This window comes from Aptenodytes patagonicus, chromosome 5 (assembly GCF_965638725.1).
Source record: "Aptenodytes patagonicus chromosome 5, bAptPat1.pri.cur, whole genome shotgun sequence".
NCBI classification, from domain to species: Eukaryota; Metazoa; Chordata; class Aves; order Sphenisciformes; family Spheniscidae; genus Aptenodytes; species Aptenodytes patagonicus.
In genome coordinates this window covers 62,089,036-62,113,822 of record NC_134953.1, presented here as the reverse complement: position 1 = coordinate 62,113,822, position 24,787 = coordinate 62,089,036, and the positions used below count along the sequence as shown (strand labels likewise).

The 24,787-nt window shown below is 47.1% G+C and overlaps 1 protein-coding gene across 1 annotated transcript in view; it reads right to left on the bottom strand.

Moving 5' to 3' along the window:
* PLPP3 (phospholipid phosphatase 3) overlaps nt 1-24,787 on the bottom strand; it is a 45,634-nt gene that overhangs the window by 1,884 nt on the left and 18,963 nt on the right. The window contains exons 2-5 of the mRNA XM_076340136.1: nt 19,102-19,259; nt 14,079-14,362; nt 13,273-13,330; nt 5,022-5,198 (exon numbers count right to left, since the gene is read on the bottom strand). Of these exons, the coding sequence (XP_076196251.1) occupies nt 5,022-5,198; nt 13,273-13,330; nt 14,079-14,362; nt 19,102-19,259 (677 nt within the window). The remainder of the gene's footprint in view (nt 1-5,021; nt 5,199-13,272; nt 13,331-14,078; nt 14,363-19,101; nt 19,260-24,787) is intronic.

The window sequence follows — 24,787 nt, the reverse complement described above, 5'->3', positions numbered from 1 at the left end:
GAGTATATACATATCTTTAAGCTGCAAAAATAGCACTTTTTGTGCTATTGAATGCCTGCCCGTAAGACTGATAGCTGTGAAATCCCAAGCGCCTGCTACCACCTTTCTGTACAATACGGAAAAAGGCTCAGACCTCACAAAACACAGAGTGAAAACATTACAGAACAATTTAATTTCTCACTGCATAATCACTGAGCGCAATACCCAAACCTCTGCTGAACGGGTTGAAAAGCCAGGAAACAGATACACGGTCCACACTCCAATAAAATAACAAAGGTCTCCAAAGGGCTGGCCTGACTCATGGTGAGTGGTTTTAGGGATGGAGTTGGTGTGAAACAATTCATTCAGCCAGACATCAGGTAGGCAATTAAAAGCTTTCAAATCAAAGCCGTATTAAAAGTTATCAGCAATGAGTCAACGGTGAGCGATGCTCTCCTCATGCCCCACCAAGGCACTGGTACAAAGCCGGAGTCTGGTCCTGAAGCCAAAGCCTAAGGAGAGGAGGCCCTGTTCCTGACTACTTCTTCCTAAATATCCCGTGACGTAACCCCTCTCCCGGATGTGAAAAAGCCAGCGCTTGGCAATTTCGGAAGGTAGCAACACAATAAGAAACAAAGTGCTGGGAGGAAACTTCCACATCCTCCCTTGGCAGCTGCTGCACAAAGCTTATCGGTCCTCCAGGACCGGGGCACTTTCTCCCTTGCCAAAACTCAGCCCCACACCAGAAAGGAAAAGAGCCAGACAGCGCGGATCCTCTGGATGGGGCAAAAAGTGGTGAGGACTCATCATTTTGTTAGCTGGCACCAAAGCCCCAAACTTCGGTCCTGCCGCCAACTGCCTCTGCCAGCCCAAATCTGCCGGCTCATCTCAGACATCCTTAAGCACCAACAATTCAGACCGAGCTGTGGGTTTGCTGAGCCAAAGCCCTAGGAGGAGCAGCACGCTGTTGTAGGAATTAGCAGCACGTTTGAGTGTTCTCCCACAGTACTCGGATGCAACATTTAAGCAACAAGATAAATCAGGGGAAAAAAATAAGTCCAAGGTGCTCAAAGGAAAAATATTAGATTAGCACGTCCAGGCTGGGTAACACGGGGAGGGAGCAAAGGTTTTCCCCTCTGCATCTCCACATTTTCTAGCTACCCAGAGCCCTATGCAGCAGGTCTAGTCATCCTTGGAAACAACTTTTGCAAGTCCCTATCAGCACAGGCAGATAAGGAACTGAGCTGAACAGACAGTGAACCTGCTGTAAGTGGCAATTTACTCCTACAATTATAACCAGGGATGCAGGAAACTGAGCTGTTGTTGCTCGGCTTTTATTGCTTCGTGGAAAAGCAGAGAAGGAGCTGACATATAAAACAGCTCTCTTTTCAGTGTATGTGTTGGTGTCTGGCTGCCTAGCTGTATAACAGAGCTGATAAAGTTGTTTACAGGGCATCCAAGTGGCAGTGTTTGTGCCTTTGGTTAAATAACAAGATCCAGCTGAACCCACCGAGGATCACAAGCTGGAGCCCAGCCTCTTGCTGCAGCATCACAGTGTTGAACTGCTCTGGCAATGGTTTTCTTTTGGGTCGTTAATAACTGTAAAAAACTCCCATTCGGCTGGCTCGGTGCATTTCTGATGCCATCTCGCTCACTTGCCCACCTCAGAGAGCTGGATTCAATCAAAAAGATGTCCAATTTCTGCACCAAGATAGCCATGACAAATCAATTTATGGTGCAAGAAGCATATGGGGATTACATCGAGTCTGGTCCTTATTTTGGACAGGAATGAGTTATGGTGGAGTGTCATCCTGGGTATTTTAGCTTTTACTGTGCTGCTCGCTGCTTTTCAGGGTTTAATTCAGAGACTAAGAGGTTTCATTTCTCTTTAAACTGTATTTCACTAACATGGCTGGAGGTTATATAAACACTTACAGGAATCATGAAACGTGATCTTTGGCGGTTAAAATAGTGTGTTAAATCCTCCTAATGCTTGAACTGTTTAACACAAAAAAGGACTAATAAACGTGCAAAGTTTTTCACTTGGATTAGCTCCATTTCCTGTAGAAGGTGCTCTCCACCCATAAAGAAAACTTGACGGCAGAAGACTGAGTGCGTATTATACAAAGTAAGCCAATATCTTATATTGCCACTTAACAATCCCTATTCCTTTTCATTATATTGAAGAACTCTAACCACATACAGAGAGGTTAAAACAACTCATCTAAGCTAACCAGAGCAACACCAGGAGCATGTCCTTCCGATGTCTCCCCTTTCCTCTCTCCATCAGATGAGACATAAACTACACGACACATAGCAGGCTGCCTACAACGCGCATAAAAACTATTTCCAGTTAAGAAATCCTCATCATATTTCACCCTGGATCTGACTCTGAATGTTTCATCAGCTGGAAGTGCTTGACACTAATGTCTACTTGTTGTTTCAGGCACTGAAGGACAAACGTGTCTGCTGCAGCACAACCTGGATTTAAGCTCTGGCAGCCCTCAGAGATGAAACCCACAATTCGTTTCTACTGAAAATTACAGCCTGATAACTATGGTATTTTAACAGCCCTTGACTATCATCAGAGTGGACTCTTGAAGGCTTTGCTGGGGGAAGGGGTGTCTGGGAGCACCCAGGGTGGGTTGGAGGTGATGAGTCTCCAGGTCCCTCCCTCTGCTTCAGAGCATCCCGTGCACGAAAGCTGGATCCCAGAGCTGGGCAAGGACCCCCAGGACATACCAGTAATTGCTCTGATATACCAGTAATTTTAGCATAAAGCTGCTAAACTATACATTCAATGCAAACGCCAGGGAGTCTCGGGGTGACTCTTCCTCTTGTCCCTTGCTGTCTTCTCCCGAAAGGGAGGAAAGTCTGCTGGCCCCTCCTAGGCGATGGCTCACGCCAGCAAAGCCAGATTCGGGAGAACAAGAACATATTGATGGTTCTTTGCAAGCTAGCAAAATGGGACAATGGTTGGGTTTAAACCCTACCCTGAGACCTAAGCTGCTGCCTGAGATGTCCCCAGCCACCAAGCCATGCCTGCAAAGGGTTTGGAGACAACTGCCCCCTCCACAAGCCAGCTGGGAAGAGTAGTGCAGGTTGCCCCAGGCTCACAGGCAAACCCCAGCCTGCCTGTGAAACTCCAGACAGCTGCTTCCTACCTCGGTTCACCTCAACACAGGAAAACCAGCCCAGTGCTACCACAGCCTCCCCTTCCCAGCACAGCTTCCAGCTGCCGGAGGGCCGGGAGGGGATGGCCAGCCCTGCTGCTCATCCCAGACAGGAAGCATCCAGATGCCCGTCCCAAGCATCCAGAGAGCTATTGCCTTTCTGAAACCACTGCTGGGATCCAGGGATGGATCACCTGGTCCCTACTCCCCCTGTATATATTGCTGTTATCCCACCTCTCAAGCTGAAAGGCACACCAGAGAGGTAAATACCCCCTTGTAAAACCACCTGGTGATGTGCACTTGGTGCCTCAACAAACCCACACGATACAAATTCAGGCACCTGGACTGAGACAAGCTGCTTCATTGCTCCCCGCGTGGCCCAGGGCCTTTTCTCCCCAGGGCTGCCAGCACTGCCATTGCGGTACTACAGCTGACTGCTGGGATAGGAAAAGATTACCAGGATTTGGAGAAACACCCTGACAATATTGGAATGAGGGGTGCAGGACCTGTAACGCTGCTGCTGCGAGCAAGCGCTACAGCAGCAGCAGCACGTGTCTGTGCACACACACACTTCTCTAGTTTCCCCCTCTGAATTTGCCAGCCCCGTGTGGGACATTGGCATCAGGCAATGGCAAAACCCAACAGCTACTGCTCAGAGAGTTAATAATACTTCATCAAAACTTCCCAACGATGACATTTTTGTCTTGGCTTTGGAATATTATGAATGAGTGGAAAGTACATAAATAACCTATTTTCTCTCCTTGCAAAATATAACATCAGCGAACTTAATTCCTTGCCTCCAGGGCTGCTTTACTTTTAGATCAGTTAAAAAAACCCCAACAAACAAAAAAAAAAAAACCCAAACCCCAAGAAAGTGGTAAGCTGTTAAAATCTTGCTTTCAGGAGTTTGTACAGACACAGGAACAACCATAACCCCCAGCCCCTTTGTTTCTATGCAAGGCAGCCACCCAACCTGGTGCCCCCCACCCTGCCTACTTTAAACATCTACATTTGTCACTTCGAATTACAGGGCTGCGCAATCAGGTCACTCTTTAGAAAGCAAATTGCATGAGAACAAGCCCAGCAGCCGAAGACAAGCAGGCACGGTTTTTGTTCACCATTTTCTCACGAGCCCTTTTGCTACATTAAAAACCCACCACCAAACGAGGCACCCTGCCTCCCCTCGCTGGGCAGACACCAGCTCCCGCTCCCAGGGGACGGCTTTTGGCTGGATTGTGCAGGGAAGAGACATAATCCCAACCACCCAGACTCCCCGCTTGGATCCTGGCGGAAAGCCTTGCAAACGAGCCGGTGCTCGTTACTGAGAGCAGATGGAGAAGCGAATGCTGCTAGCCGAGAGGAAAACACTCTCCCTTGTCTGAACGCCTTTTCAGCACCCCTAGCTGCCTGGGCAAAGGGGCCCTTTGCCCAGGAGCCTCCAGGAGCTCAAGGCTGATGGGGAAAAACCCTAAACGTTGCATTTTTTGCTGAATATGCAGTTTGTTTGGTGGGGTACAAGAGGAATTGCTTCACCCCTCCAGCACAGAAGTGGCATTTGCTCATGGGGAGGGGAAAGCGCTGGCAGGTGCACCGTCCTTTGCCAGGTGTCCATCAGAGCACCCATCATTGGGCTGGTAGGATGCTCCACTCTTAAGCTGCACTCCACCTGCAAACGAGGTTTACATGCGCTGTCACGTGGGGATGACACTAGACCGAGCCCTCAGAGCACGCTGCCTCCTGCCACGTCCCCACCTGTAATGGGGTGTTACATGAGCTCACAGCAGCATGGGCTGGGGAGGTGCCTGCTATTCCCCTGGGACCCCCACCAGCATCCCCGCTGCCGTTCCTTGCACGGTTTGCTGTACTCACCACACAGTAAGCCACCAGGGCTCCCTGTGCAAAGCCCGCCAGCACATCAGTGGGGTGATGCTTGTGGTCCGACACACGGGACAGGCCGGTATAAAACGCCATCATGATGAGGGTGAACTGGAGGAGGGGACGGAGCAGGCGGGCTCCCTTCCACGTGAATCTGGCCTGCAGATAAAACTGTGAGGAAGAGAAGAAAACAAAAAGATTGCGTCAATTTGAGGGCAGCAAAGGAGAAGCTGTGCCCAAAACGTGGCGTGGCAGCACCCACTCTGTGGGGCTGGCCATGGGGCACTTGTACCCCCGTGGCCCAAGGAGGGGGGAGCTGTCAAAGAAGAAAGATGCCCTTTGCAAACTTGTGGCCTCCGTCATTCTGAGGGGAGAGGAGCTGGAGGGATTTTAACCCATAGAGGGGATGCGGGCAGAGGCAGATGGGTACAGCCCTCCCTCAGTGAGCCAGGGTCAGGAGCTTGGCACCCCCGGCATCCTGGCTCTCCCCCGAGCCCTGTTTCAGCCTCCAAGTCCATCAAGGTCACACACAACATCCTGGAAATTCCTCCCTACCGCTATTTAGTGCGTAACAGAAGCAAGGTCACAAATTTGGGGCACGCAGGACCCACAGCATCTCTCAGAGGAAAAACAGGAATCAACGCAGCATGCCACACCTCCAGAGCCAGCCCCAAGGATTTCCAGACACAGCCACAACTGCTGACGATGTGGATGCAAAATGCAATCCTCTAATGTTGCCATCACGTTTCCCAGCCCGAGCCCCGCTGTTTGCAGGGGTGTAAGCGAGCGGCCGCCCTGTCACATGACATGGGAAGTTGCTCTTACCCAGCGAGGGAAAAGCAAGGTCCTGGCTCGACCCAAAAAGACGAAGCTGACATGACGTCAAGTGGATATTGTCATCCCATCCCCCCCCCCCCCCAACTATCTTGGGCCCATTTCCGTTTCGGCTGGCGGGCACAGCCGGTTCCTGTGGGAACCGGGAAGCTGGGCGGGAAGAGAGGACAGGAAAACGGCAACCCACTGCCCACAGATGAGCGGGGCTGGGCGCAACGCGGGGAGGAAGGCTGTGGGAAGGGAGGCACACCACAGCAACCTTCAGGCTTGGGGAGGAGAGAGGCATTCGATGACTTGAAGAGCGTAAAAGTGCCTGGAAAGTGCTGCTCAGCTCCTGCAGCTCAGACCCACTGCCTGTGGGCTCAGCCACAGCAGGTATTTTCTGCCTGTACCTAAATGAAGCGCTGGAAGTCAGACCCAGCGTGCTTTGTGGGACTCTGCAACATCAGAGGGCTGGAAAGGGGTTTAACACCCATTTATGATCCCTTTTACACACCCAGAGCAGTTTACACTGCCTTGATATAAAAGAGAATGAAGCTCTTGCTGGGTTCCCTGAAACGACAAATAACTTAATGACACCATTTACCTATAAAAGCAGAATTAATTGCAAAGCTGATAAGGGGGAAGCATTGTTTTGGCCAATTTAGTATGTTTGGCTGTTGCATAAACATTATATTTACCCCTTTTTGGAAAGAACACACACTGGGCTCTTTAGAGGAAATGAAACATCATGTCATTTGAATGGAGCAGATGCTCCAAATTATCCAAATTGTTAGCCAATTAACATGGAAGACAGCAGTACCAAAACAGCTTGGTGCTGGCTAATGCACGTTACAATTCTAGGGAATATATCTGCAAACCAGCCCGAGTCTGGGAACGGAGCCACGTCACCACGACGCACACCCCACACCAGCCAAACTTGTGCATGCGACGCTACGGGATGAGTTACAGATCTCTAGATCCCCACAGCAAACCCACACTGATGTAGCCCAGTGAATGGACCAGTGGGCTGGTTCTCTAGTTTGTGATGATAATTTCTATGCTCAGGAGAAAGATGAGTCAACAATCAACGTATCAAAATTAGGAGGCATGTCCTGCCCAGAAAGATCTAAAAAAATAACAAAAAAACACCACCAATGAGGAGGTGCTTTCCCTCCAGGTAAAATGCAGCACCACTGAGCTGGAAAGCTGGAGCTGTAAAATAGCACAACCCCATCCTGCACAGTCATTTGCAGTGATTTAACAGCAGGCACTTCATCCTGCAAGCAAATATCTAAGCGGTTCATTAGCAGGGAACTGCATTTTTAGTTTGCAATGCTTAGGCTGGCTGAATTTTCATTGCCATGGTATTTGTGCACCCAGTGATCTGCCACTGAGAATAAATTGTGCAGGCAGGATACTCCTGGGAAGTATTCAGGGAAGGTGGTGATAGAGAGAGCTGGGGGCCCCGATATCTTTAAATACAACTTCTCAGTGCAGAGACAATATCCCTTGAAAAAACAGCATTTGTGGAGAGTAGCATTTTTAAAGCACACAAAAGAGATAAAAATATGCTTCTATTGCCATGGTTTAGGCTCAGGATTATTTTTATGTTCAAGAGTCTCAGCCCAGCCCAGGAGACAGCACAAAACTCAGGTTCCAGTATGTTGTTGCAGAGCAAAATTAGTTCCAATTATATCTTATAGCTCCATATATCTTATAGCTCCATTATATCTTATAAACTATTACTCTTAGTTCTACCAGGAAGGCTTGAAACCTACCATCTTACTTTAGTTTTAGGATCTGTCACGTCAAACCTCTTAAGAAAGAAATTTGCTGCTGGATAATCTGACATTTGTCCCTTTTGCACAGCCTTGACATCCCCTCAAACCATTCCATCCCACAAGCTTGGGCTAAATAGGTCATCTATAGGTGAGGAAGCAAAGTATCAATTAAAAATTGGGAATAAAAAGCTAACCCTGAGTTTGAACACACAATAAAGCAGACACTTTTGGAGCTGAAATAATTAAAAAATAAACATGTTTGCATACTGACTCTCTCCTTCCAAAGCACAGCTCTGAACTGTGTGCCTAATCTACACGCTTTAGCCCTAGAAAAGGTGTGCAAAGGCAGCGTGGCACTGTGGCACTGTACGGAGCGTGCTGGGTGCCACCCAAGTCCCCAGCACCCAACTCACACCTGCATATCTTGGAGGAGTAAAACCCGCCCGAATAGATGCATCTCAGACACCGCACTATCAGTGTGAGGATCTCGACTGAGCTCCTTTTACTGCCACAATAAAAGTCTTGGAAAATTGCTCTTTAGTTCCCTATTCATAAAGAAAAAAAAAGGAAAAGAGAGGATAACCACACTTTTCATATTCCACAGACATATGAGCATGCAGTACGTCAAAAACTGTGCTCAAACACCAGGGTGCTGAGGATCCCCTAAGTACATTAAAGGCAAGCCTTGGAGTGCTCCAAACTTTGCCTCTGCCTTCAGTATGAAAGAAAAACCTAGTTAATAAAAGAAGGTCAAAAAGCAAAAGGGGGGCTTGGGGGCTGAAAGGATCAGAATTTCCCTAAAACAGGAATTAGTGCTATTACTAAGAAATGGGAAGTTCCTGGCAATTTATCTGAAAACCTGCTTTTGAATGTTTTCTTTGAAACCTGGCAGCAAGTGTGAAGTGCTGCCTGCTAAGGACTGCCAGATTTGGTTAGGAACGTGGGGCTGGATGGAGCCTTTCCTGGGAGGGGATGGAGGGTCAAGACCACAACCATGGTTATTTCCACCACAGACCATCACAGGGCAGCGAAAGTCAGGAGGAGCATCAACAGGAGCAAGTGCAGATGAAGTGAAATGGGATCACACAGAGCAGGAGTTATTTGGAGCTCCCATCCACTGTTTCCTGGCAAAGGCCAAGTTACCACAAAGCAGATGGCTTGAAGGACATCACATCGCTCTTCTTCTGCCAGGGGACTTCCACAGTGCTGATGGGGACAGCCTGCGGCCACACACAACCCCTGAGCAAACCCATCGAGGAGGAGCTGGCAGGGGACACGGGCTAAAAGCATCGCCTCCAGCCTCCCAGGGCTTTCTGCCACGCAGAAATCCCGTCCTGTTCACACTCTCACCACCGCAAGGCTGAACTCCATCAACCACGTCCCTTAGTCACAGCTAAGGTTTCCTTCTGGGAAATGGCTGGTCTTGTTTCTGGCTGTCTGACCTGAAGTTACCTCCATCTCCAGCCCCATCTGCAAACAGAGCAGTACCCAAAACGGTATGGGGCCAAAACCCCTCAAATCCAAACTCACCCCGGCGTAACACACTGCCCTGGCTGGGCAAAGCCAGCTGGAGGAAGGGGAACTGCAGAATTCAGCTATTAGCACCAAGATGGTCAGGGGACAGGACAGGAGAAGGGCAAAGACCTCCCAGCACCAAAGGGGTGCGTTGTTTGCCTCTTCCCTGCCTTTTCTGGGTGTACAGCATCTTCCCACCCCATCAGGAATATCCCCATCAGTTCAGCAACGCAGTTCACACCTCAACCCTGGCCTCTGATGTAATTCCAGTTTATTTGCGTCACCGCTAAACTTGACTCCAAGTCCACAACCACCACGCAGTTTCCTTCACACAGTCACATCATTGCTCAGCAGCATGAGGGCACTGGGACCTTCTCCACCCTTCAGCAAGAAACCCCAGTGCAAAGCTTCACGCTCACCCAGATACACAAAACCGGCAACATCTCTAATTGTTCATATAAATGAGTAGAACACACTAAAACACATTCTGATCTGAAGTCTTCAACCTCATCCACCAACACACATTAAATACACGAGCAGCCCTGTTTTACTCCCCTTTTATCCAGAATCAGCCAACATTGCTGAGGGGTATTAATTTAGCTTTTCTGACATTAATTTAGTTTTTCTGCATCCTCTGTGTGGTTTCAGGCAACTTCATGCCATTAAAAAAAAAAAAAAATCAGCATTATGGTCTCATGTGCTTGAGGGGAGCGGAAAGCCCCCATCGCTCTCTGCAAAGGCTCCCCACATCCAGCAAAATAAAATCGAGAGGTGTGGGTCAGGTCCAGAGGGCTGCGTGGAATAAGCTGTGATATACCTCCTCTTTCCTCAGCCTGCTATAAATATGTATAACGGGCTCGCTCAGCCAAGGAGTAACAAAGCAAGGAAAATTAAGACAAAGAGGATTACCCAAGCGTAATTTCCCCTTTTAAATTTTTTATACAAAGGTCTGATGTTAATTGGGTATTCTTGGTGACAAGAAAGCTGCGAAAAACTTAGCCCTGAAGTCTCAGTGTTTAGAACTACATCCCAGGAGATTTTACTGTGTTGCAAGTGCCTTACCCTGAGACTTTTCCCCCAAAGCCCTCTGGGGCTTGACATCTATCCGCGTTTTCCTACCGGGAGCCCATGGCCAAACTGCTTCTCCTTGATGGATACTGCAGGGCACTGCTGTGTGCCAGGCAACAGGGAAGTTGTGGTCACCCATCCACTGGCCACCAAACACCCAGGCAAATCCATCCCCACGGTGCAGGCAAAGCCCTGTGGGATGCGTGGGAATCCGGGTATCTTTTAATAGACCGACTAAAGCTTTCTGGCACCCGTCTCCATCAGGTGAGGCAAACTTGAAAACATTGTAATTCAGAATGGGCTCTAAGAGTGAAGCCAGGGAATGCCAGGAAAGACGGGAAGTGACTTATCCTTGAAATATGAAGTATTGTTCAATAGGGAATGCACTCAGGACGCGGCTGATCAGCCAAGCCTCTGCAGCACGCGCTCAGCCCCACAAACACCCCCACTCTGCAAAGGCTCCTGGCAAACTCCCAGTACCCAAAGTGCTGGCAACAACCTGTTGTGGCACAGCCCTCGCTTCCCAGGAACCAGAGAACAACCATTTTGTTTTGATTGAGATGATTCCTTCATTAAATCCATCAAACCCACCTCCTGCAGGTGCTGGTATGGCAGATGCCACGTTTCTAACCAGGCTTCCAAAAGCCCACTGAATCACTCAGCTGGGCAAGACAGTGGGGTTTATTTTGCATTAAGTAAAATCTCTCTGGCTTATTATAACCTCATTTTTTTATTTTTTGTTTTAATTATTTTGGGGTATTATCAGCCTCTCCAACATGACAGATTTTCTGCCTCCCTTTTTCTAGGAGATTTCTCGTTCAGGCTCTGGCAGTGGCCAGGGAGCTGGAGTCATGGAGGACAGAGTGCCGCGAGACAAGTTAGAATCATAGAATCATTTAGGTTGGAAAAGACCCTTAAGATCATTTCCTCACCTCCGATATGCACTGTGTCACACTGTCTTGTCTCAAGTTGCCTTTTTCTCCCTTCAATTTATGACCAAATACTTGGTGTAATTTTTCCCCTGACTTTTTAAGGCACGAGGCAACTGAACACCTGGTCAGATGGAGCCTGCTACCAACCTTATCCCAGTTTTGGGACAAGGAAAAAAAAAAAAAATTCTTAAGGGATTAGCGTCAAAACCCCTCCATGGAGAGGGATAAGTGGAGCAGCCTGTTGTGCCAGACCAGACAGGGAGAAGGGCAGAGGCTGCTGATAGCCCGAGTGCTCCCATATGGGGATGGGGAAGGGCAGCAAAGAGAGATCAAAGACAGCTTTCTGTTCCGAAAAAGGAGCTAAATGCCACTTTTGAAGCCTGCTGTGATGTTAAAAAGAAAATGAGGCAGCAGGCATTGGTGCAAAGCAGTTTTGGGGTCTCCAGTGCACCTCTTGCCACTGGCCCCCCAGACACCGGCATTCCTGCTGTGCTGCCACAGGCTCTTTCATTTCTTGCTTGCTCTGTAACCGCTGGCTTTTCAGAAAAACAAGGAAAAAATCTGGCAAAGCAACATGGTCTGCACGGCGCCCTGCGGAAACAGGGTCAAGCCTGGTGACTTTGGGCAGCCACTGCCGAAGTGAGCGAGGTGGAAATGCAGAGAGGGGGTGAGCGCTTGCCCAGCTGGGCACAGTCCCCCAGGTTTGTCGCCTACCCTGAAGGATGCTGCAGGGCATGGTCCTGTGCAAAAGGTAAAGCATCGGCCTTGGCTTCCAAAAAGGCCCAGGAGCAGCATCTCCTAAAAAAATTACCTGGAAGGACAACCCAAATCTTGCTGAGTATTTCAAGAGAAACCACCACCGACTTAATAGGGACTGGCAGTCCTTGCTGTTTCCAGATACCAGGCTTGAAAGTATGTCGGGGCTGACTTATCTGACTGCCTGCAGATCTCCTTGGAAATAAATAAATGCCAGTGTGAGCGATGGTTTCCAAACTCAGCTCGGAAAGTTTTGCGATGGCAGCAGTGGAGGGCTGAGCCTCCTGCAAAGCATTGCCAGGGCAGCTCTGCATTGTAACACAGCTGGGAGGAAGCGGCCAAAATGTTTACTGAAGAAATTCAGAAGTTTTCCAAGAACAAAAAAAAAAAAAAGGGGGGGGGGGGGGAATGAGGAAAGAATTTAATACGCTGCCCCCAACAGCCTGGAAAGCTTAGTAATTAAATTACAGAAATTTGCTCACTGGGAGGGGGGATCCAGGGCTGAAAAGGTAGGAGGGAGCAGTCGTCACTTATCTTTTCAGAGGGTAAAGTAAAGGGATGGGGGAAAAGCACTGCTCATAGATAAAAGCACGTTTAATGTTTTTATCAGTGCCATGCTGTTTCTTTGCTTGCTAGTCTGAGCTTACAGGAGATGGGGGGGGGGGGGGGGGGCCACAAATCTTGAGAGGAATCCAAAACCTTTTTTCCTGATTTTTTAAAAACTAAATAATTAAAAAAAAAGGAAAACAAATCCCTATCCAGATCCTCCCAACATGCTGCATGCGTGTCCAGGCCCTTGGGGGTGCGGGCAGCGTGCCTCCCGCAGCCCTGGCAGGAAGCACCTTGGCAGCCACCCCGGCCCCGGCACAGGAAGGGTAGACCCATTTCTCACTGACAAAGAAAAACAAGTCCCAGCCCTCTACTCCAGATCCAGGCAGGCAGAGGCTGCTCCACCTGCTCCACTGGCACATTTGGGAACCAGCCTTCACCCCCCAACAGCCACGAGAGCACATCTTCCCCTTCCATCGATGCAACATTTTGGCTCGCCCCAAACTCTCCCCAGTAGAAACCACAACGTGGGGTGAACAAAATCGCACAGGTCGTCCACAGATTTAGTAGGATTCGGATTTAATTGCAGCCTTGACTACATCCCAAAGTTGCACAGCTCAGCTGTCACCCCAGGAGTCTCCATCCCAAATAACACCACAGGGGCTGAGAGTGGATCTTTCCACCACTGGTTCAGGCTCTTTTTTTCAACCGACCCTCTATCTCCAATGCTCATCATGCTGTTATTGCTACCGAAGGCAGGTGAGTGCCTCAGGAAAGCGGGACAGGGCATAAATCAGCTCAATCTCAAGCAAGGCTGAGGTTACTTACCACCAAATACAGCATGGTGTAGAGGGAGAAGGATGCGTGCCCGGAGAAGAAGGATTTCCTGCAAAACAAAGCAGGTGCTAAGAACCAGCCACTATAGTCTTCGGTATTATAATTTTACATGTAATATGGTGACTTGCCTGCTGCTATCAAGAGGGTCCCAAAGCAGAGGGACCCACAACCCCCAATCTTTCGGGTTATAAAACCCCCGTTATCCACCCCGCTCACTCGCAAGGCAGAAAGCGAACGGATGGACAGGATGCTCGCATTGTTCGTCTCTTCCTGGTCTACTTGTGGGACAGCAGTTATTTCCAGGATAGCCCGATAACTCATCGTCTCGCCTCAAATAACCAGGAAACCATAAAGAAATAAGAAGTGAGCAACTTCTCCGGTCGCTTAATTGCAGCATGTGAAACGAACCCCTGGAAATGCTCAGTTTTGACATCTGATGGATTTGATAGACAGCTTGAAGGGGAGGAGCCTCCTTGGAGGAGAAGCCCTCTGCTCTGCCGCATGGAACAGCTTGAGCTGCTCACCATGAGCTCAGCTCTTACGGTGAATTCCCACATTGAGCAACCAATCACGGAAACAATAGTGTAGGAGTAAAGAGAAAGGAAAAGAAATATTATTCAGCCGAGTCCCACAATTCCAGAGGGAAACTGCCCGTTACTGGCAGATGGAGTTACAGCCTTCACAGAGAAAGCAGCATTTGCATCATCTATTGCTGGCAGAGAAACCCTAAGACATATTCAGTGTGAGACACCGTTTTGGTGGCAGCAACCCATCACTTTGATGCCACGGGCTCTCACCTGGCTTCCTGGACCTTGCTGTCGCTTCCCCTGCAGGTGTAGTTCTGGATGTAAACTCCCTTAGCACAGTTGATGGTGGAGAAATCCAAATCGCAAACTTCCAGGAAATGTGGCCGCAAGCGCCCGACGGACACTTTGGCAATGTCTGTGAAGGACTGGCTGATGGCACAGCCGAAAACGAAGCAGCCCACCTGCTTGTAGAGAGCAGCCACGTAGGGATTCTGGATAAAGGAGCGCGACTTCTCCTTCAGGTAGTGGATGCGGTAGAGCTCTCCCGTTATAATCTGTGGGGGAAATGCAACAGAGAGGTTAGAGAGCAGGAAAGATGCTGTGTAAAACCAGCCACGGGTGGCAAATGCAGGGCCAACACAGCAATTCGTGCTTTGGGCATCTCAAACCAGGAATCTGCCTCCACAGCAAGGAAGGAGAGCCCATAGCCCAGTGTCTCTCCATCCTCCTCCTCTTCCCTGCTAAGAAGAGACTGAACTGCTCAAAATGTTGTTTTGTGGAAAAATTCAATAAACAAGAAGAAAGAATAAAGCCAGATTTTGGTTTAGCGTGTTGGTATATCTTTACAGAAGTGAAATAGTACCCCAGATCTATACCAGCATAGTGTAAAAAAAAAAATTAACATAAACCAGATTAAGAATTAGTGTGTGTTTGGGAAGGAGGGGCCAGATCCATTACCCTCTTATCAAACTGATTTTGGAGGAAAACAAATGAACAACCTGCTTATCTTCCTCTCTGAAAACCATGAACGCAACAGGGGAAGATTCAGAAAGCCCAAAACTTTTCAGATTCTGGCCCAAAATTTCCTGCCACCAGACCCAATTCAAGCTGCTCAAAGCCTCCGTAAATGCCAGGTATTTCTGGGCATTTCAAGGGGTCTTGCCATTGCATGGCAGCAAATTATGCATTTCTTGTGACAGGGGTGCTGGTGTTTGACAATATCGCCATAAATCACAGTCAGGGAGCAGAGGACCTGACTTCTCATAATCCCGACTCTTAAAAGGTGGGTTAATGAAAATCAGGCTGTGAAATGAAGTCCAAATGTCTCACCTCTCCCAAAGAGGCAAAGGCTTAAATTGTTCTCCGTCACATTACACAACTAGTTTTTGAGCTCCAGATTTACAGCTTTAGGATTTTATTCATTACTTTAAATACTTTTATACCTGAGTAATAAATTGAGGCGGGATTTTTTTCGGCCACCTCCTCATCCCTGCCCCTCTCTAGTCACAAGGACTGTGATACGTAAAATTAACTGTCAGGAAAAATGCCTTCATGTTAATCCCTTTCTGGAGCAGCCAGCAATATTCCTCCCTGCGTGGCAGCCTGCCAGCAGCATGCAGGAGACAAGGCTCCCCTGCCTACCTTTTTTAAAAGCTTGGCACAACCTTTGGAAACTAATAAACTGGAAAAGTATGGCAATTAGACTAAGAGGAGATGAAGCTGTAATCATTGTTTGAACTCACTCGTACCGTGGCTTGAAAAAACTAAGGTTGACCTAAGGCAGCTGAAATTGCAGCTAAGCAGGCTTTATCAAAGAGAGATACAACTATAATAATAAAAAATAAAGGCCAAGTTAGAGCGCTCTGCTACCATGCACAGAAATACGTTGGGTGGCTGCACCATCATTTGGGATTTACATGTCACCGCTGAGATTTACTCTTAGAAATCTGGTCGTGACCAAGAGTTGTCTGGGGAGCTGCAGCTAACAGGCTCCAGGATCATTTTAATCCTCTCAGATTCCAAAGACCATGGTTTATCTCCAGTTTGGACCATCTTCCAGCACAAGCTGGCAGCCAGGAAATCTACTGGCATGAGAACAGCAGAGGAAGGTTGGAGCATCTCCTGCTCCTCTGGTAGGAGGCAACTCCAGGATGTCCTGGATGGACACGGATGCTGCTGCACGAGGGCACAGCCACCGCCTGCAGCCTCCCAAAAGCCTAAATTCACAAGAAGGGGAGCCATGAGGCTTAAAACTCATGGCTTTTGCAGAGGGGAGATGAGCTGAATTAAGGACGACATCTGATACCGGCGGATGTGCCCTTACTCCAAACTCAAACAAATCCACGTAAACCCGAGGTTCTTGGCCTGGGAAAGGCATGTGACCAACAAAAGTCTGGGGATTAATATTTTTCTCTCACCGTTGGTGGTCTGGGTAATTGAACACATGTAGCAGATTGTAAATTGGAGACTTCATTCCCTCACTAACACACTGCTGGGCAGCCATGAACCCTTTCAGCTTAGTTAGAGCCATGGCTCAACCTTAATAAGAAGCTAAAAATTGGGTAAACTTGTTTTGGCAGTGCCATCCCAGATAAAGCAGGACGGTGAAAAACAAATGCAGCGCAGATGTGCATGAACTGAAAAGACAGCCTGAAAAAAAAGTCTTAAAGATATTAAGCTCTTCTTATGCCTTGCATTTCTGGCGAGCCAGCCACATGGCACACATGCCATGCCTATGTGATGGGCACAGCTCCTGGGGGACACTCACACACATTTAGGAAAGATGGTCACTAAAGCTAATATCAAACTTTTCTGTCTGCAAATGTCTTTTGCAGACATTTGGTTCTCATGCCCATTTTATCGTTATCATAAGGTATCACCAGCAATCCAATTAGCCTGTAATTACTTTTAGACCTTTTCTAATCACTTACATCTCTGGTGTATCATTCTCTGTGTCTAATCACATTGAAGCATATCACCTTCAACTGTAAAACAATCAGCTAATCTGGCTGTGTAACTTAGTCTAAGAAATTAATTTTCTTAGGTATTTTTCACAGGCTTTCAAGACCTGTCCGGTGTGGGGACACAGGGGGCTCAGCAGCAGTACCCGCATGAGGCTTAGGAAGAGGAAAATGTCACCTTCCCCTGGCCATCCTGCGGATCATCAACATGCTTCTGTGCCCAAGATGATCAAATTAACCAACTTCCAGCAGGAAGAGCAGTCAGGAGAGATGTGAGAGCACACAGCTCAGGGACACAAGCCTCTCCAGGGTCATCTGCGTGGAAATTTGCCTAAAGTCAGTAAATATATAGGTATTAAAACCAAATGCACATCCTCTCACATCCTGATCGAAACAAAGGTCTTTGCCTCTGCCGTTTACTTAATGAGCACTCTGTGTGTCCTCAAGCTATTTAAAACATGACCTGGACCTTTTACCCTGGGCTAGACTGCCCACGACGCCACGTAAAGCAAGGGCGTGAAATTTTGGCTGTGCCATCCAAAACGCCAGCTCCCTGGAAGTCCTCATAACCGCTGTCCTGCCTTGCGAAGGCAAACGTTGTGAGCGAAAGGAGCGGAGTCAGTGCTTTGTGGATTTGGAAGGAATTCCTATTATGCTACAGTAATTCTGGTATCTGGGTTACATCTGAAAAAAGAGGTCAGGCTGACTTGAATTTTCCATGCACACTGCCATAGCAAAGAAATCTGTTGCTTCAATTCCTCGTTAGCCATTTGTATCACTCAACAGCAAATAACCGAGCTTTTGAATTTACCTTATTAAGTTACATTTGTTGTGGGCACAGTGAAACCAGGGCAGAAACATCTAATTCTTTGGGGACTTTCTTTCTCTTTTAATTGACCTGCTATTTCGTGGTAGAAAGCTGATGGATCGCATAGGCAGCTGATTAGGTTTCCAGTTTCTGTTCCAACTCCTGTATTTGCCACCGCCTCATTACTGATCAGAAGCACACTCTGCATGGAGCCAGCATGCTGATAGCTCAGGCAGTAATGTGAAAATGAGAGGCTTTTTCATTTCATTTTTATAGCTTTTCCACACTCAGGGGTAACTCACCTGCAGGGTAAAATTCTGCCGTGTTTATAGAATTGGGGGTCTGGCACCTTTTGGGCTTGTTTTGAGGAGGGAGGGGGCATAGGAACAAGGCAGTTTTGGGGACTTACTTTGCTAAGTGAGTATATTTGGTCAGGAAACGATGGAGAGATCCAGAAATGATGGAGATATTCACGGCACGAAGCAGCAAGGTTGAGGATGGGGTATTACCAAAGCAGGCACCATGCCATGCTAAAATACCTATTGCCCATGACATTGCTCCTGCGAGGAAAGATGAAAGCTAGGAGGGGAACAAGTGCTCCTGACCTCTTCATCTCCATCCCTCCCCAGTTGAAGGGCCAAGAGGAAGGCAGTGCCTCTGGGAAAGCACCTGAGCTGTGCTGGCAGCAGGTGAGAAGGAAAACATAGGTAATCTTCATAGGAGAATTTCATCTTCAGCTGGAAGCATTTAACCAACAACCAGGAGACAGCTCTTGCCTTCTGCCCCAGCACCAGACACACCACAAGGAGGCTCAGCTCCATGGGCTGAATTCAGCTTTTTGGCTGACATATAAAGCTCTCACCATGCAGTCGTTTCCTAGCACAGCTCTAGGAAACCTGGGAGGAAAAGAGAAAGGAGGAGGCATTGGGAAGGTGGTGCATTAACTACTTTTTACAGTGAGGACTCTGGGAATACGCTCCCTGTGGAAGGTTTTAATTGTCTTTTTAACATGGCTGTAATATACAATCTCTTAAAATTCTAATACTAACCTGTGAAACTTTTCCAGGCACTGGTTAGCTGAAAAGACGTATCTTTTTTTTTTTTTTTAAACCTTATAAAATAGGCAAATACCAAGAGTTATTTGAATAGGGACAAACCACGCCAAATCCTTATTGACACTCAAGTCTTTTTGCTTCTACTCTGAACTCCTACCGGAGGGTGAAAAAGCTCTTGTGGAGCTCACAGACTTGCCCAAACAGCTTTGGGCCTGTTCACGGGCTTCAAGAGTAATCTCATTCCTCCTATTACAAGCTTTCATTTGCAAATGTTTACTGCTCCACACTCACGCAGAAGTCAGATAATTGCAGAGGAGATGTGCACCTCAGTAGGTAGCACGGACACACCGGCAAGACTGTGTCAAACCCCCAACGCCAACGGGACATTAGTGCCATCATCTAAAGAGGTGACAAAAAGCCATCGAGGATGCCCAAGGGATAGGAGAGGAGGTTTCAGAGGTGGTACTTACAGCGAGGATGGCGATGAGGATGCCTGCAGCACACAGCACTGCGTCGTTGATAGTTTCCATCATCTTCACCGGGTACCTGATGCTGTCATCGTCGCAGTAGAAGCCCCGCTGGTAGGGCTGGATTGTGCTTGTTTCAATGATGAGGAAGGGCAACCCGGCTAGAAAGAAGGGGAGACAATAACCAAACCCATCAGCAATACAGGCAAACACAAGCAACTCACAAAAAAAAAAAAAAAAAAAAAAGACCCAACTAGAAAAACCCTTGCAAACCACGCAGCACCGTTCCTGATACTTTTCTTTTCATATTGCTATCTCTCCAAAGGGAATAGCATTGGGATTTGTTTTTCCAAGTCACTCTTGCAGGGAAAAAGCATCTCCTCTGTTATGGTTATCAGATGTCTGCACTGCCTGGTTTCAGTTAAGCCTTGTGCATTGCAAATATTAACTTACAGGAACGGACCCCTAAAGCAATCCCTCTGCAAAAAGCCATGAAAACAAATCCGGCACTTTTCTCTGGGGAGGGCCCAGTGCTCTGCTGAGCGCCCCACAGCAGGGCAGCTCAGAGCTGTGCAAACAAACACTGGAGGATTTATCAGCTCAGCTTCTCCTACCTGGTCAGCCCAGCTACACTCCATCCCCATTACTTTTATGCCTTTGAAGCCTTCCTTGGCTCCCTCCTCTTTGTATTTACAGGGTATACGTATGTTTGTACGTACTAATGTCATAAGACTATGTGCTTTGAGCAGCTGTGGGACAGCCATCCTTGACCCATCCATGCAAGGGGAACCTGAGTACGCACCCAGCCAGTCCGTCCACAAGAGCTGCTGAACTCCCATCAGAGACCATTCACCTTCAATCACATTAAAGCCACATGAAATCTGCTTTTAAACACGGTTTGTGAACCCTCTGTGCAAGAGACCTGTGTCTACACAGCTTGGCTGGACCTTTACACCAGGCATGGAGCAGATGTGCTCAAAAACATGGGGCGATGGGTTAGGACACACACTATGGAGGGGACACCTCTAAATTGCTGCACATCTGTAACTCCGTATTCTTCTAAGTCTTTCGGAGAAATACAGCATTGCCTCAAACCTGGAAGGAGCCCTGGGGTATTTCCCAGCCACTATGTTACCTTGAGCAGGGCACCCTCCTTCCCTTCACCTCAGTTTCCCCATCCATCTTTGCTATTAAGCCCATCACCAAGACGAGCGGTACACCCCCACCAAAACAAGCCCCAAATCCCCTGAAACCCATGTTCAGAGTAAATCACAAACAAAAAGGTACAGGAAACTCTCCTCCCACTTGCAGAGCGAAACCCAGGTAAGGGGAAAACAAATGCACAGCGGTTCAAACTGTCCTTGGGCCAAGAAAACAGGACTCACACCCAGATCCTACAGAAAGCACTAGGGAATATTTGTCAACCACTAACTTGGCTTAAGTATCTGTGGGTTTGTTTACACAGCGAGAAGTCTAAGACATCAGAGGGCTTTTCCTTCTAAAATTAAAAAATAAAATAAAAAATAAAGTGCTGTTGGGTTTGACCAAAATTTGTGCACGGTACATTTTTAGTGATCACAATCTGCTAAATGTGATTAGCAAAGGTACCATCCAGGGAGTTAAAAAGTGTCAAAGTAATGTTCTCCATCTCCACGTGAACCACTTTCTGTATTTCACTTTGTGCAATCCATTTTGGCTCCTTTTTCTATATGTTAATAGGTTTGCCTAATCCAGGATTATTAGGGGGTTTTGTTAATCTTAAGAAAAAGGAAAGTTTCCATCATCTGTGAGCAGGGACAACCACACACAAACCTGAAACCTCTCAGGTACCCAAGAGCGGCCAGGGCCACCGCTCAGGACCCCTTTCAGATCCTTTCTAAAAACTCTGGAAACAGGTTAATTGCAAGCACTGGGCCCCGTGGTGCTTGGCAGGGCAGGACAGTTTCCACCACATGTGTGAATCAGCAAGGAAAGGTTTCAGAAGCGCCTGCCCAGCTAAGATTTGGTAAATAAAAATCGGACATCTCGTGTGAATCCAGTTGATCTTCATTCCACTATTTAACTGTTTTGATGCCTAGCCAGCTTGGCCCCAAAACGTGCCTCTGATGCCAGGAATCTGATATTAATAGGCCACTTAAAAAATCCTTAAGTTTCCCAATGAAAAATTGCAGGAGAAGAGCTAATGTCGCTCGGCGCGATCCAATTTCACATGCACTTGAAGCAGCGGCATAACAGTTGAACTCAGGGAGTACACATGCCACGGTTACGTGGCTTATTGTTATTTCTCCAGTTCCTCTTGTTAATAGTTTTCACATGACAGGTCTGTAAAACACATGTTCCCACAGACAATAAAATACATCTGAAAGCTAAAACTGGCTTTAAAAAAAAAAAAAAAAAGACAGACAATAGCGTTCCTATATATTATGTGAACCCAGGAATAATAAAGATTTGTTTTCCCTTCATTCATTGAACAGCATGGGGTAGTATTTCCACGTTTCAATTATATGTACGCTTGCCACAGCTATAATAAGAGCATAACTGACCTATATGGTATACATTTTCTTAAAGTGCGCATAGGCATAGTTTAGAAAATCCAATGGTTTTGTTTTCTCTCCTACAAACTTGTGGTTTAGCGGGATATTGCCAATCAAGTCTTGACATTTTTCCAGCAAAACAGTAACCTCAGATTCCCTTTTTTTTCCCCTTCCCCCCCCCCCCTTTTTTTTTTTTAAACATGAGAAACATAAACATACTTTCCATAGCTGAACGGATATTACTCAGAAGACATAGCATGCCTTTGATTTTGAGGGCTGGGTGAGAGGCTGCTCTTTCAGCCGTAATTACCCAAGGAAGAGAAGACCCCGGGCCCATGGCAAACGGTAAATCATGCTCAAAATGGCTCTCCTTCCACAAGGTTATTTCTTGGAGGACGGATTGTCTAAGTGACTAGGTCACCACCCACATTTTTTTTGGCAAGGGGGTTCCAGCACGGAGAAGCCTGTAGCGGTGCCAAAAGGCAACCAGAGAATGGGTTTTGCAGAAAAACACTAGAGAGGGAAGTCTGGAAGAAGACAGAAAATTAAATGCTGAGAGAGATGCCTTTGGGATCCCTCAGCAAAACACCACAGAGACATTATTCACACTAGGAGATCTGCTGGAGGCAAAGGTATCCAGAAGTGGGGCTACAGCCCACACGCTCTTGGAAATGGAAGGCAAGCAGCATAGGGTTGTACCATGAAGATGGTACACCTGGCCTCATCAGCTCTTCTGCCCCAGTCTACCTCTCCAATTCAGTGTTTTAATAGGAAACTCAGATTATACAAATCACTGCAGCCAGGGATGCATCTACAAATTCAACAGCTGAACCCCGTAAAGGTGCTAAGTTTTCAACCTCCACCACTTCCCATCCCTACCCACGGTACAAAACTATTGAGAATACAAGAGGTACATTTCAGAAAATGGTAACGAATGGTAACTTGCACTGAAGTGAGTGATAGACATACATGGCAGGCAAAAAATTACACTGATTTTGGGGATGGTCACTCTTCTCCAAAAATGGTCCTATTCAGCCATTCTGTCTGTGGCTACGACTCACCTACGTGTACAGACCTACTGCAAAAATCTTTAGTAACACTTTAGAAGGGCCTCACATGCTCCTTAATACTGTTATCTCCATGCTGAGAAATTACACAGCAGCCTGTGAACCATACTCTAAGGCATGGAGGCAACCCTGGCGCATCCATATAGGACTGTGCAACCAGAGAAGTAGTTATCCCCATCTCACAGATAGAGGAAGCTAAAGCACAGAACAAAGGGATTTGCTTATTCCAATGCAAAAAAGGTAAATGGAGCTGAGATTACCTTCTGAACTGTAACATCCTTTACAAGGTGAAGGAAAGGGGTTTTTTCCTTATATAAAGGGGATTTTTTTGCTTTAATAACAGAACAAGGAAATTCCAACCACACGCTTTTATCTAACTATGCTGTAGGAGATCAAACAGGGCTCCAAACCATGAGCATAATAGAAATCTCTTGGGGGCTGATCCTGCCCCATCCAAGCCCACAGGAGTTTTGCCATGGGGTCCATGGTGTGGAAAGTGGCTCGGCCCCACTCCGAGCAGCACAGAGCAGGTGTGGACACTAACGAATTGTGTGAGGCACCACAGGACACTGTGAGGCTGGACACTGAAAAATGATGTTGCTTTTGTTGGGAGGAAGTCCAAGTGACTTGGTGACCTCTAACCGCTGGTGTCCTACGCTAAGATATCTCAGTGCAGGGTTTAAATTTATTTGTCTTTCCATTTAATAAAACCAATGCTAGATTTCCAAACTTGATGAAGGTAAAAATATTCCTTTCCTTAGTTAGCACCTTTATTAAGAGGCAATTAATAGACAATAATCCTGGGAAAGCTGGCAGCATGAAAGCTAAAACCCTACCACCAAGTCTAAACAAAATCCCTTGCAAAACCCACATGTACTCTCTGACCAGCTTGAAATGTGCATAAAAATCAAAGGCAGAAGAAAAAAGGGCTGTGTTGGATACAGCACTTTGAATCTCAGAGTCTTTGAAAAGTTAACACTTGTGCAGATTTAATGGGGGGGGGGGGGGGGAAATAAAATTAAAACAGGGGATAAGCTTTCATTGGCCACCCATCGGAAAAGCTGCAGAGGGGGCGGGAGGGGAAGAGGCATTTCTGCAGTGACCCACCCATGCAGCTCTCATCTTCCCAGCCCAACCTTCACCTTTGCAGTAAACTAAAAAAAAAAAAAAGACCACGATGGTGTTTAATGTTTGGTTTTGACAGAGGTTGGATTTTTTTCCAGTAAACCTTTCTTCTTTCAACATTGCAGGTCAGTGGGATGTTGCTGGCTATCTCAACAAAGCAACTGTAATTTCTAACAAGCACTCTGATGTGTTTGGCTGCCAGTGTCCAGGCCCTGGGTGTGTTTTTAAGGTTTCGGTAGATTAGACATCTATCTTAATAAGTGAAAAAGATCATTAAATAATTTGGCAGGGCTGAGCAGAGCATCTAATTCCTTATTCAAGACACACTCTGTAAATATTTGGCTACCTACAAGTGACAGGCTTTCTATTTGAAGTACTTAGTGGCTGATCTTGGATACATAGAAACCTGATTTGGTTTACAACATTTGTGAATGTTTTAAAATGCATACAAACTAGATTAGCCTACAGTAGGCTTTTATTTGGGCTTTAAAAGTGGGCTTCCCAACTTTTAAAGAAGAATTGCAGCACTGCAGATCAGCTTTGGCAGCTGCTGCAAGAGTGAACAACTCTTGAAGCCAGCCACACACACAGAGATAAAATTTAATAACACAAAGAATAGAAGTATTTCCACATTTCCATCATATCAGGCATATGCTGACAATCACAATAGAGCCTGATTCTGCACCAGCACCAACAAAATGGGTGGGGGAAGATGGGGTGTGAGCTTGGTCAACCGAGAAATAATCTCAAGGGACCTGATCCACAGCCCAGAGGTAGCCAAAGGAAGGACCCCGCTGCAGGCTGGATTGGGCCATTATGTTGGGATTTTCAAAGGTCTGGAAAGCGTCAGTGGGGTACCTCCTTCCCAATGGGTTTTGACTGAATCTGGATATTCGATGTCCATATATTCGCAAGAGATAACTGGGCTAACATCAGAAATACAGAGTACTTTCAACTCTGTAT